The sequence below is a fragment of the Choristoneura fumiferana genome, chromosome 21 (assembly GCF_025370935.1).
Source record: "Choristoneura fumiferana chromosome 21, NRCan_CFum_1, whole genome shotgun sequence".
In the NCBI taxonomy this organism is placed as follows: Eukaryota; Metazoa; Arthropoda; class Insecta; order Lepidoptera; family Tortricidae; genus Choristoneura; species Choristoneura fumiferana.
In genome coordinates, this window is record NC_133492.1 from 1,965,792 (window position 1) to 1,977,930 (window position 12,139).

At 39.0% G+C, this 12,139-nt stretch overlaps 1 protein-coding gene across 1 annotated transcript in view; it reads right to left on the reverse strand.

Annotated features, from left to right (window-relative positions):
- Positions 1-11,166, reverse strand: part of LOC141439950 (AP-3 complex subunit beta-1-like) — an 11,521-nt gene extending 355 nt beyond the window's left edge. Inside the window, exons 1-9 of the mRNA XM_074104415.1 lie at positions 11,097-11,166; positions 10,469-10,575; positions 9,486-9,624; positions 7,658-7,818; positions 6,424-6,567; positions 5,329-5,434; positions 3,672-3,870; positions 2,434-2,543; positions 1,249-1,407 (exon numbers count right to left, since the gene is read on the reverse strand). Of these exons, the coding sequence (XP_073960516.1) occupies positions 1,249-1,407; positions 2,434-2,543; positions 3,672-3,870; positions 5,329-5,434; positions 6,424-6,567; positions 7,658-7,818; positions 9,486-9,624; positions 10,469-10,500 (1,050 nt within the window). The 5' untranslated portion in view covers positions 10,501-10,575; positions 11,097-11,166. The remainder of the gene's footprint in view (positions 1-1,248; positions 1,408-2,433; positions 2,544-3,671; positions 3,871-5,328; positions 5,435-6,423; positions 6,568-7,657; positions 7,819-9,485; positions 9,625-10,468; positions 10,576-11,096) is intronic.
- Between the last annotated feature and the right edge of the window lie 973 nt (positions 11,167-12,139).

A 12,139-nucleotide genomic window follows, 5' to 3' on the forward strand; every position in this document is an offset into this window, starting at 1 on the left:
AAATTGAATAATAACTTAACATAACCCAGGGTGAAACCTTTGTGCTACTAATATCATATCGAAAATACAAACTGAACATAGATGCACAGAAAAACCAGAAAGAGACCAGTGCTGGGAAACGAACCCAGGTCCTCGCATTCCGTGTTGCGTGCTATACCTCTACACCACCACTGGACAGGAGTACAGACACAAATTTCTCTATGCACCACATATCTAAGCTTGTGTGTTTTCTTATTTAGTCACTTAAGCAGCGACACTAGCGACATCTATGTTGTAGCCCTCATCGAGAAACTTTCAACACTCCATTGGAACTAACTGCTCACTCGGACAAGAGATGTCGCTATTAATAGTACTATTAAATATTACTAATATCATGTTGACATCTCATACATCAAGGAAATCATGATCAAATGAAACCCTAGACCAGTTTTTAGAGACGTCAAGACGAACCTAAATATGTAGATTTCGTATATGCTACATCTTTCAAGTCAATAGAGATACGAAATAAGTGTTTTTTCAGACAATGTTTAAAAAAAAACATACAAAATTAAGTATTCATTTTTTTTAAAATCCGGTAGACAAAAAATGGAGATAAAAGATTGGAGAGCCGATAGCAGTTTGACTTATAATTCTATCTGTAGTGCAAAAGTAGGAGATACGATTCAAAACTTATCAAAAATCGATGAAAACCTCGAGTAGCCCTTAACAGGTTCCACCCTGGGCCAAGATTAAATTTGTTCGATTGTACAGTCACCAGCATTAATATCTGCGACAGCGGAGCGTGCAAAAATATCTGACACGTCCTTCCGGCCCTAGAAATAGAGTCGTATCAGATCTTTATGCACGCTTGTTGTCAGATATTGGCGCTGGTGACTGTACAAAAATTACTCGTATATCTTATCCTATGTATGTAGGGATTTTGCAGGTGGTAGGACCTTGTGCAAGGTCCGCCCGGATTGCTACCACCATCTTGCTCGCTAATCCTGCCGTGAAGCAGCAGTGCTTGCACTGTTGTGTTTCGGCGTGGAGAGTAAGACAGCCGGTGAAATTACTGGCACTTGAGGTAACCCATCTTAGGCCTCTAGGTTGGCAATGGCAACGCATCTGCAATCCCCCTGGTGTTGCAGGTGTCTATGGGCGGTGGTGCTCTCTTACCATCAGGAGACCCACTTGCTCGTTTTCCATCCAGTCGAATAAAAAAAAATGTAGGTAAGCTTTTTTTTGTGATACAGAAGGTCGTAACGTTACCTTGTCGGAGCAAGTGACGTAAGTCTGGAACTCCCTCAGCACCACGGCGGCGCTGGACTCAGTGGCCAAGTTGGTCAGGATTTCCAATTTGAGGAGCTTCAGGTGAGTCGGGTCCGAGTTGCGGACAAAGAACGACTTTAGGAAGGGCTCGAATAGCGTCTGGAAACAGATCAAAACTTGTCAATCGTATTACCATTAGCCCTAAAATAAGCTGCATTTTTAGGGTTCCGTAGCCAATATGGCAAAAACGGAACCCTTATGGTTTCGCCATGTCTGTCTGTCCGTCCGCGGCTTTGCTCAGGGACTATCAATGCTAGAAAGCTGTAATTTTGCACGAATATATGTACACTCTGCCGACACAAAATGGTACAATAAAAAAAAATTTTTAGAGTACCTCCCATAGACGTAAATTGGGGGTGATTTTTTTTCTCATCCAACCTTGTAGTGTGGGGTATCGTTGGATAGGTCTTTTAAAACCAGGAGGGTTGCTAAAACGATTTTTCGATTCAATTAATTCGATTTAATTGTTTTGTTTCGATTGTATCTTGTGTTTAAAAATGTGATTGTTTATGAAATGAATGAGCCCGTCTTTTTTGTGATGTAATCGAATAACTCAGGGCAGGCAGCCATGTTGGTTGCGCACATGGCCTTGCATGATTGGTTGACGTGGTTTTTGTTCTCATTGGTTAGTAGTTGTCAATTTGAGTCGGTTGTTCGCCGCCAGACGGCGCTGCCCGACTCGGGCACAACGGCTGCGTTCAGCGTAACGCGTAGGGCTGTGTTGCGCGACACGACACGGTGACCGTCTAAAATGGTCTCGCCGGAAGACCAGCGCTGACTCCACTAAAGGAGTCGCATTTTATGCTGAGGCGGGACCATTTCGGCGCATATATATAATATACATTATTATATTTTTCTCTTTTTTAATTGTGTTTGTGTCCCAATAAATCTTTCATTTTCATTTTTCATTTTCAATTATTTGTTTTCAAAATATTCAACTTGAAAGTGCAAATTTTTGTCGTCGAACGTTGCCGAAACGTCGAGGTAAATATTACTCGTGTGTGTTAGCGTGATAAGTCTCGTTTGTGGAATTTTGACTATAGATGTATAAAGTAGAAGATCTATTCGAGTTACGTAAAATTTGTATTAATAACATAAAATTAATGATTGTTTGGTTATACATACGCGTTTCTTGACAGTGAGCGACGCTATTGAGTTAAGGACGACACTCTGCACCTCGATGGGTGCCCTCAGAAGGCGGATCATCGCTTTGGCTACCGGCGTCAACTCTTGTGCTGCAAAACACATTAAACTTGAGTCTAATAACCGCGTTCCCACTGAGCAAGGGAGGTAAACAATCTAGTTGCGTTATATATGATGTAAAAATGGTAATTATAATAAATATGTTTTTGGTAAAAAAAAAAACATTTTTAATACAAGCTTTCTTTGCTGACTGTACTTTTTGTGACTGTATTTACATTGTCATATTACATTTTTGTACCAAATTTCAAGTTGATGCCATTTACCGACAAGGAGTTCCATCCTGCAGAGACGATCCTGGCCGTACCACCAGCAGTATTGTATTGTCACCAGATTTACATAAGTATGCTAAATTTAAAGTCAATCCGACCACTGGAAGTGGGTCAAATTCAACTTGCAAGATTTGACCCGCACATACATAGATACATACATTAAACATTATACATTGCAAGTTAAATAAGAGCTTTTAAAATAAAACACTGTAGATCGTTTTTGAAAAAAATATAGCTTATTCACGAGTGCTTCTTATATCTATTGAATAAAGATTTTGATTTTTCTGTTTTTATTACCTAAAAATGATGCAATGTGAGAACGTTTGCCTGCTTTCACAGCAGTTTCCCACAGATCTCCGCTAGTAGGTACAAAAAGGGGTAGAAAAATCTTTTATTCCTGGGATCTTGTCGCTTTTTTATTCTTTTTCTGCTCGACTATCTATTCCAATCAAATAAGCGACATAGAAGCCGTGGTGGCAGAGTGGTTTGACCTATGGCCTCTCAAGCAGAGTATCGTGGGTTCAAACCCCGGCTCGCACCTCTGAGTTTTTCGAAATTCATGTGCGGAATTACATTTGTAATTTACCACGAGCTTTACGGTGAAGGAAAACATAGTGAGGAAACCTGCACAAACCTGCGAAGCAATTCAATGGTGTGTGTGAAGTTCCCAATCCGCACTGGGCCCGCGTGGGAACTACTGCCCAAGCCCTCTCATTCTGAGGGGAGGCCTGTGCCCTGCAGTGGGACGTATATAGGCTGGGATGAGGGCTGCGACATAAGTCTTTATGAAGCAACCGACATTATATATATAATTCGTAGATTTATAGTGATAGCACCATTCGTACTGTATAACTCACTCATTTTTCAACAAAAACTTCATCTCTGGTTTACCTGGTCCCGCGTGGTAGAAGAGCTGCGCGACTGCGACCACGACGCCAGCGTTCCTGCTCTGCAGCAGCGGTTTGGCGGCGCGCAGCAGCAGACGGTGGTCGGGGTCGAGCGGGGCCGCGCGCTGCGGACGCTTCCGCGGGACGCCGCTAGTCTCGCTGTCTGACTCGTAGAACGGCTCGTCGCTGTCCGTTGAGTACGGCTGGTGACAAGCACATTACAATGCAGGTTACAATACAATAGATAATAGTTATTTATGTGGCTGGTGCATAATGAGAGGCATTAAAGTACGAGTGTGGTTTTATGAAACGAGCCGAAGGCGAGTTTCATAATAAGATCACACGAGTGTTTTAATGCCTAATTATGTATATCCGCATACATAACTTTATCTACATGCATATCATAAGTTTTCTATAATATGTGCAGATATGGCCTGTATTTTTAAGTTGGTGTTACTGATAACTAGTTTGAAGTACCTACCAAAGCTTAAATAAAACAGATAATAAAAAACTAGTTTTATTTATAATAATAATTATTATCTACATGCATGTCATAAGTTTTCTACAATATGTACAGATATGCATTGTTAAAAAAAAAATACCGATACTTTAATGTAAACATTAAGATGCACCCGCAGATACCAGGTTTCTTAATAAAGGCCATTTGATAGTCGTTTCTGAACATATAATAGGGAAGTTATGATATGCATGTAGATAAATAGATTTATACCTTAATGATTAATGATTACACATTACGAAACGAAAATTACACATTAAATTTCAGACTTATCAAAAACACAGACCTATATTCTGTGTATCCGTAACGTATTTTTACAAGCTTTTCTTTAGCTTGCCCTGTTTATTTATTTATTGATTTATTAGGGTCAAATCTTGGAAGCTAATTTTACTAACTTCCAGCGGTCCTATTTGACTTGAAATTTGACATACTTATGTTAATTTGGTGACAATACAATAATCTGGTAGTGATATCTTGGTGGTCCCCACAGGATCGTCTCCGCAGGAGGGAACTCCTCAATGGTTAATAATAACGACTTGAAATTTCGTACGGATATGCAGTTTAAATGAAAATGCAAATACAGTCAACAAAAAGTACAGTCAGCAAAAAAACTTATATTAAAAATGAAATTTTTATCAGCCAAATTTTTTACAAGCTTTTATTTAGTTTCACCTTTCCCGTTGTCTGTCTGTTTGTAGTCAAATCTTGCAAGTTAAATTGGATCAACTTTTATTCGTCGGAATGACTTGAAATTTGGCGTACCTACTTATGTAAATTGCGTGACAATACAATAATCTGGTAGTGTGACATCCTGGTGCTCCGGCCAAGATCGTCTCCGCAGAACGGAACTCTTCAACGGTTAATGGCATCGACTTGAAATTTTGGTATGCAAATGTAGTTTAGGTGACAATGCAAGTAAAGTCAACAAAAAGTACAGTCAGCAAAAAATTTTGTATTAAAAATATATATTTTTTATCAAAAACTTGTTTCTTTAATTAATCAAACAAAAAATTAAGACAGCCAGATAAACCTCCACATGACTTCACGTTTTTTAGCACGACGTGACGTCACGGACTCTCCAACTCTAATGCGCTTCATTTTCTTTCTTTCTATAATACTCAGCTACGAGTATATTATCAGTTACCTCATCATTCGGGTCGGGGAAGAAAGTCTTCGCGTAAACAGTAAGCACGTTGAGCAGCGTGAGTTGACCCCACTCGTCCACGTCGGCCAATAGCGAGCAGATTTTCCTAAAACGATAGCAGATTTCAACCAATGAGAAGCTAGCGCCAGTATAAACTTCGTTTCGCTTCTAAGAATGGGATTATAAAAACACGGACAAACTGGTTTAAATATATAGCGTTATCGACTCTACTGTCGATTTTGAGCAAACTATTTTTAGGTAGGTACAATAATTGAAGATAAAAGAGGGCAGGAGAGGCAGGGGAAGACCGAGACGTGCATTTATGGGTCAAGACGAAGAGAAGGTTGGCAGAGAGGCGTACAGAATGGCGATTACTCTGTAACAAGGCTTATCAACTTCTTGAGGAAGATTCATGTTTCGGTTCGTTTAAAAATTAAATTCAAAATATTAATTTCCGAATATTCACTGTGCTTTAGTATTCAACACTGTTTTTACGTCAAAATTCATTCTTAGCTCAGCAGCTGTACTATCAAAACGTGCTTGTCTCTAAATATCTTATAACTTGGACGTTAAAATACCTATTCGTGCTTCTACTTACATAGTTCTCACAGTTCAGTCCTACAACATTTCTAACCCTTTTGGCTTATTTTACAACATCCAAATTTGTTAGTTTTTTACAAGCTTTTATATAGTTTCACTTGTCCCATTGTCTGTTTGTTTGTAATCAAATCTTGCAAGTTAAATTCGACCAATTTCCAGTAGATGAATTGACTTGACATTTGGTATTATACTTATGTAAATTGCGTGATAAAACAATAATCTGGTAGTGACATACTGGTAGCCTAGCCAGGATCGTGTCTCCACAGGACGGAACTCTTTAACGGTAAACGGTACCAAAAACGTATTTGTTACAGGTGCCTTGTCTTACATTTAAAATAAACATCCTTGAACATCATCTCCTGTCTTTACTTCTATTTCCTCATCATCTGTCGCTTCGCGTCGTGATAACTCCACCGGCAAGAGCTAGGCCTTTAAATATATGATCATGATGACTTCTAGGTTTCCAGTTAGTTAATTAACAACGTGTGCATTTACCTGTAACTCCGATGTATGAGGCTCATGCGGTCAGGGCAGACTTCAGTGAAGGCCATGGCCGCGGACCCCACCACCAGAGGCGCCTTGTCGGACAGAAGTTTGTCTATAATGGCCACCAAGTCTTCCTTCTGCTCTGGATCAAGACTAGAAAAAATATCAAGTCATATTTCCTGGTAGCAAAATTCGCATTCGCTTTTTTCCCAACTATATTTTTTCCCACTATGTTTTTTTTGATGAAGCTTATTTTCACAATCGCGTTTTTTTCCAATTTTAATCGATACAGAAACAGGGTCAACGGAGCTCCTACTGTTGTGTGGTATTGGCCATTGGGGCCATTGCAAACTTAACATAAATGAAACCTACCTATGTTTGTGTTGATTATGAGCGGTGTGGAAAGCATGCAAAAAGAGCTCAGTTATACGAAAATAAATTATTTTGATTTGAAAAATAACCGGCCAAGAGCGTGTCGGACACGTCCAAGATAGGGTTCCGTAGCCATTACGAATAAAAACCAGTATTATGTGCGTTATAACACAATTAAAACACTTACTACAGTCTTAAAATCTATTACCAGAAAAAGAGCGTATCTTCACGGCAATAACTCAAAAACGGTATACCCGATCATGTTGAAAGCAATTTTCGTTGAAATTATTTATTAAGCGTTACCTTTTTTTTGCACATTTTTTGGACAAACGCTTTACAAGATAGAGGGGAGGGGACACAATTTTTGCTACTTTGGGAGCGATTATTTCCGGAAATCTTCACTTAATCAAAAAAGTTTCTGAGAAACCTTACTATCTTTTCAAGAGAGCTGTCAAGCTTTCAAGAGAGAACTATGCGCCACGCGTTGATGCAAGTTAAAAAAAAAAACTGTTACGTGTATGGAGTGCCTCCCCTATAAATATTTATTTTTGTAATTTAACTACAAAACTAAATAGCGGCTTTGACAAGACATCTGTACTCCAAATTTCATTGATATACATCTTGTAGTTTTCGACTAAAATGCCTGTGACATACGGACGGACTTGACGAAACTATAAGGGTTCTGTTTTTGTCATTTTGGCTCGGGAACCCTAAAAAACGGTGATACGATGCGTCACCGCGATTCCGTACCGTCACCGTTCTTTAAGCAGCGGTGTGGTGTGGCCGCCCCTTTAATCGACACAGAAACGTAGGTAGGGACATTTATGTTAAGTTTGCATTGGCCCCAAGGGCACCTCTCTGGTGGCGATACCTGTATAGTTTGGGTATGGCATGCGCCGCAGTCTTGCGCACGTAGGGGCTCATGTCTGCGGCGGAGTCCCGTATGGCCAGCATCACTATGGGCACTATCATGGGCACGCGGATGGACGACAGCACGCGGAGTGCGCCCGCGCGGATCAGCTGGTTTGGATCCTGAACGACATCATTATAAGGATAAGAAAAATATAAAGAAAGCAATCACTCCATAAGCCTTATATCGACACAAAAAAATCCTGACACTCCTCACTATAAGTATGCAGGCACGCACGCATGCACGCAAGCACGCATGTACGCAAGCACGGACGCACTCGCGCATACTCACACACACACACAAACGCTCCGCGACTTCCTTGTTGTTCGCGTCCGACCGAGGTTTGTCTAGGCCCCAGTCTAAAATCAGCGCTGGACCTCGATGTCCAGCACATGCTGAGACCGGGACCCATTGTCACACAGTATAATTTATGTTCAGTTTTTTTTTTAATTTACAAACATTTTTATCATTTTTATTATATTCTGTTCACGACAGGACACCAAAAAGGCCTCGCTCAGCATTGTATTGCCACATAATTTCTCCATTGTACATCTCTTTGTCTTGTTAACTGTTATTTTCATATGTTTTTGTACCCATCAGCCAAATTGGTCTATCAATTTTTAAACAAGTTCCTGACAAATGAAGATGTTAAGATTGGTTTTTGGAGTCTTTTTGTATTTTTTATTTCAACTCCAAATTTGTTACTTTTACGGTCATCCCGTGAAATCTAACGACGTGCTGCTAAAACGGCTAAGAAAGGGTAAAAAGCAGGCTGAAATGTGTGGTGCATGGAAGAAATGTGTGTCTAGACTCCTGTCCAGTGGTGGTGTAGGGGCATGGCAGGCAGCACGGAATGCTGAGGACCTGGGTTCGATTCCCAGCGCTGGTCTCTTTTTCTGGGTTTTTTCAGTGCATCCATGTTTCAGTTTGTATTTTCGTTAAATGAAGATGTCGCTAAAATCGAACTTTCAAGTTGACAGACATCTATTGGCATTATTGTTTTATGAATGAATGACATGCAAACGGTATCAACTTTAGGATGGTAGACCACATACTTCGTCACTACTTTAAAAAAAAAACTTGTACCTCAAAATCGATATTTTTTTCGAGTGAACTTTATGATCATTAGGTATGTCAAGGTTCAATTTTTTTGACATATTGATTTTAGATACGATTTTTTTTCAAAGTAGTTACGATTTGGCAAATGGTACATTAAAGAGTTATACAATACAATACAATATTTTGAAGGCCGGATAGCCCAGGGGTTAGACAATTTGACTATGATGCTTGAGATTCGAGGTTCGATCCCCGGTCAAGGCAGATCGTCATCATATCAGCCGCAGGATGTCCATTGTTGGAGATAGGCTCTTACAGACCTCCAGTTGGTTCAGTTGGAAGCGGAATGTATCCACCGCAAACCCACTGATTTAACCAGGCCATTCATCACGTTGGTGTCAGTTATTTGTATGAAAAATACGAATGATAGTTCTTGACTCTTCGATTTTTAATTATGTATGTATTATTACCTAGTACCCCATAACACAAGCACCTGTTGATTAGATAGAGAGATAGCACACATTTATCTGTCAAATAAAATTAATCATTGGGTGGTGAAACAGCCCCAAGTGTACATAAAAGGATGTTTTTTTTTTTTATTCAACTGGATGGCAAACGAGCAAGTGGGTCTGCTGATGGTAAGAGATCACCGCCCATAAACATCTGCAACACCAGGGGTGATCGAAATTCAAAGTTTCATGAGGGTGAAAGCGCAGGACAAAGCTAATATAACCTTCAGCGCCCGTTGGAAGGTGCTGATGGAGAGCAGCGCCAAGTCCTGCTGTTCTTCGGCGTAGCGCACCAGATACACATAAACAAGCTTCTTCACTTCAATGTTCTTTGACACCACATTCTTCACCACCGCTGGGAATCTGTGGATTTAGAATTATTATCATATCAAAAAATAAAAAGTTTTCAAGCATGAGTTTGGTCTTAGAGAAAACATTAAGTTTGTAAACAAAATTACAAATTATAATAATAACATGTGTCTTGTATGGGGACCCATAACTGGATGCTGTTATGCAATAGTGTGTCAACCATGATTAATTCTGCAATACAATGTCAACCCTCAGAAAATAATTTTAACAGCAATTGTATTGCAAAATGACAGTGGGTTGACTCAGCATTGTAAAACAGTGTCCCTTTTGATTTATTTTCTTTTATCATATTTGTTGTAACGTAATAGAAATACACATCATGTGTAAATTTCAGCTGTACAAATCCACTAAAGTTGGGACTTGTGAAAGTTTAAGGCAATTTCTTCAAGGTTCATCTCCTAAGCATGCTTGTGCAAGATTGCACCTTTTTGCAACTTATTAGAGCCATTTTTTTACCAAATAAAAACAAAAAGCATAATCAAAAGTCACACTTAAAAAAATAGACAGTAGTTTATTTGTTAAAATCTGCTTTCTGTACAGCTTACTATGTGTTGGTGTGCAGTAAAGAGTTATTGTATTGTATTTTTATTGTAAAATGATCTAAAAAGTTTGCAAAAAGATGCAACCTTGCACAAGCTAATAGTATGCAAAGATTTTTCTAAGAAAGTGTATCACAGATGTCTCCTTACTTATTTGTGTTTGTTTACTTATTTTGAACAATGAAGTGTTTACATACATACATACTTATGGTACAGAATAACAACACATAGAAGTTGTGACTCAAATAGCTTATTAGAAATAAGGTTCGTTAAAGCAAGGAGGAATACATTATACTTACAGATCAGATGCATCACGGCCTTTAGCAATCATCCGATGATCCTCTTCATGGCCTCCAGCTTCAGGGAATCTTTAGAGCCGTCCAACATAAGCTTGAGATCTTCATTTCTGTAACCCAAGATTAAATAAACTGTTCAGGCCATCATATAATTATTTTATAAATTATTTTTGTTGATGTAAATTTAATCTGTTTCCAGAACAAATTCAAATAATAATTTTACTTTGTTACATTGTTGTAAATCCGTAATTCCCTTGAACTTATTGCGTACATTTGTGGTGTGAGGTTATCCTATGGTAAATATCAAAATGAACATGATTCTGTAGACTACTTTTAGTTAATTATTTAATCAGGTGTAACTTTGCGGAGGTCCATACCAATGAACTAAAAACCTCACATTGAGTGAGCAAAGTAAACGTTTCAGTCCATAGACCAGTTCCAGTTACACTTAGGTAAAGCTTGGGCACAAAAATACGAGTTATACAGGCTCTGGTCTTAAGTTTTACAATGGTTTAACACACTTAGCTATTTCAGCAATCAAATCAAGGTACAATAATATGCGAATAGCATGATTAAAGAAAATAATCGCTTAATAGTACAAATAAACAGATATTATACGTGTTTTACTTACTTTTTGTAGTCTGTTTGGAAGAACGCCCCGATGCCGGATCGGTGGCCGGGTATTCCACTTCACCCGTCACACTTTGTCGTTATTATATGACGAATTACTCGTCATTTTTAATAATGAATTAAATTTTCTTCAAACAAAATTGTTTTCACTTACAAAATAAGCTAAGAGAAAATTCTATCAGATGCTTGACGTTTGATTAGGAATAGAAAGTACTAATCAACCTGTTTGATACGATTTTATTCATACTATGTATCTAAATATAAACTCTTTGCTGTTATAATACAGTCAAAATTTGCTTAACAGATTTCTAACTTTCTTAAATAACAAGGGCGTAATGGGTAACTATCAGTTGTCAATTGTGACGTTGCAAACGTAACGTCAAAATTGCGTTTAGTTGTTTCCATGTTGTTTCATTCAAACCAACACAAAATATTGCCAGATGGGCTACTACGAAACTCGCAAATCGAAGTTCATATCGCACCGTCCCTTTCACTCGCGTATTAAATGACGTAAGCTGCGGGACGGCAACATACGAAGTTAGTTCCAGTTTTGCACTTTGTGCGTGGTATAGGGCCTAGAAATAATTTGCGTAGCTGCGACCATTTTCGCAAATACTTGGCAGCCCAATTAGTTCTAAAAAAGATCGACCTCTGACTAACTACATAAAAAGTAATAGAACAACTGTAGTACAAAAAATTCACTCACAAAAACGGCGTTTAGGTATAAAGCGGCATTTACACCGCAAAAGTGTTAAGAATAGAACATGGTACCTAGTAAATAAGACGACGTTCGTTGGCCTAAGTAGTTTAAAACAAGTTCGGCGACCGCGTTAGGTCAACGACTCAGCAGGGCTACTAAGAAACTCGAAACTCGAAGTTTGTGTGGTATCGTCCCTCTCGCTCTCGTATTAAATAGTACAAGTGTCAGAGGGATTGAGCGACACACGAATTCGAGTTTGAATTTCGTGGCCGCGGTCACAAAGTCAGTGGGCTGGGCAGACGGCGAGACAAGCGTGTTCTCTGTTCATTGCTGGTGCTGCCATC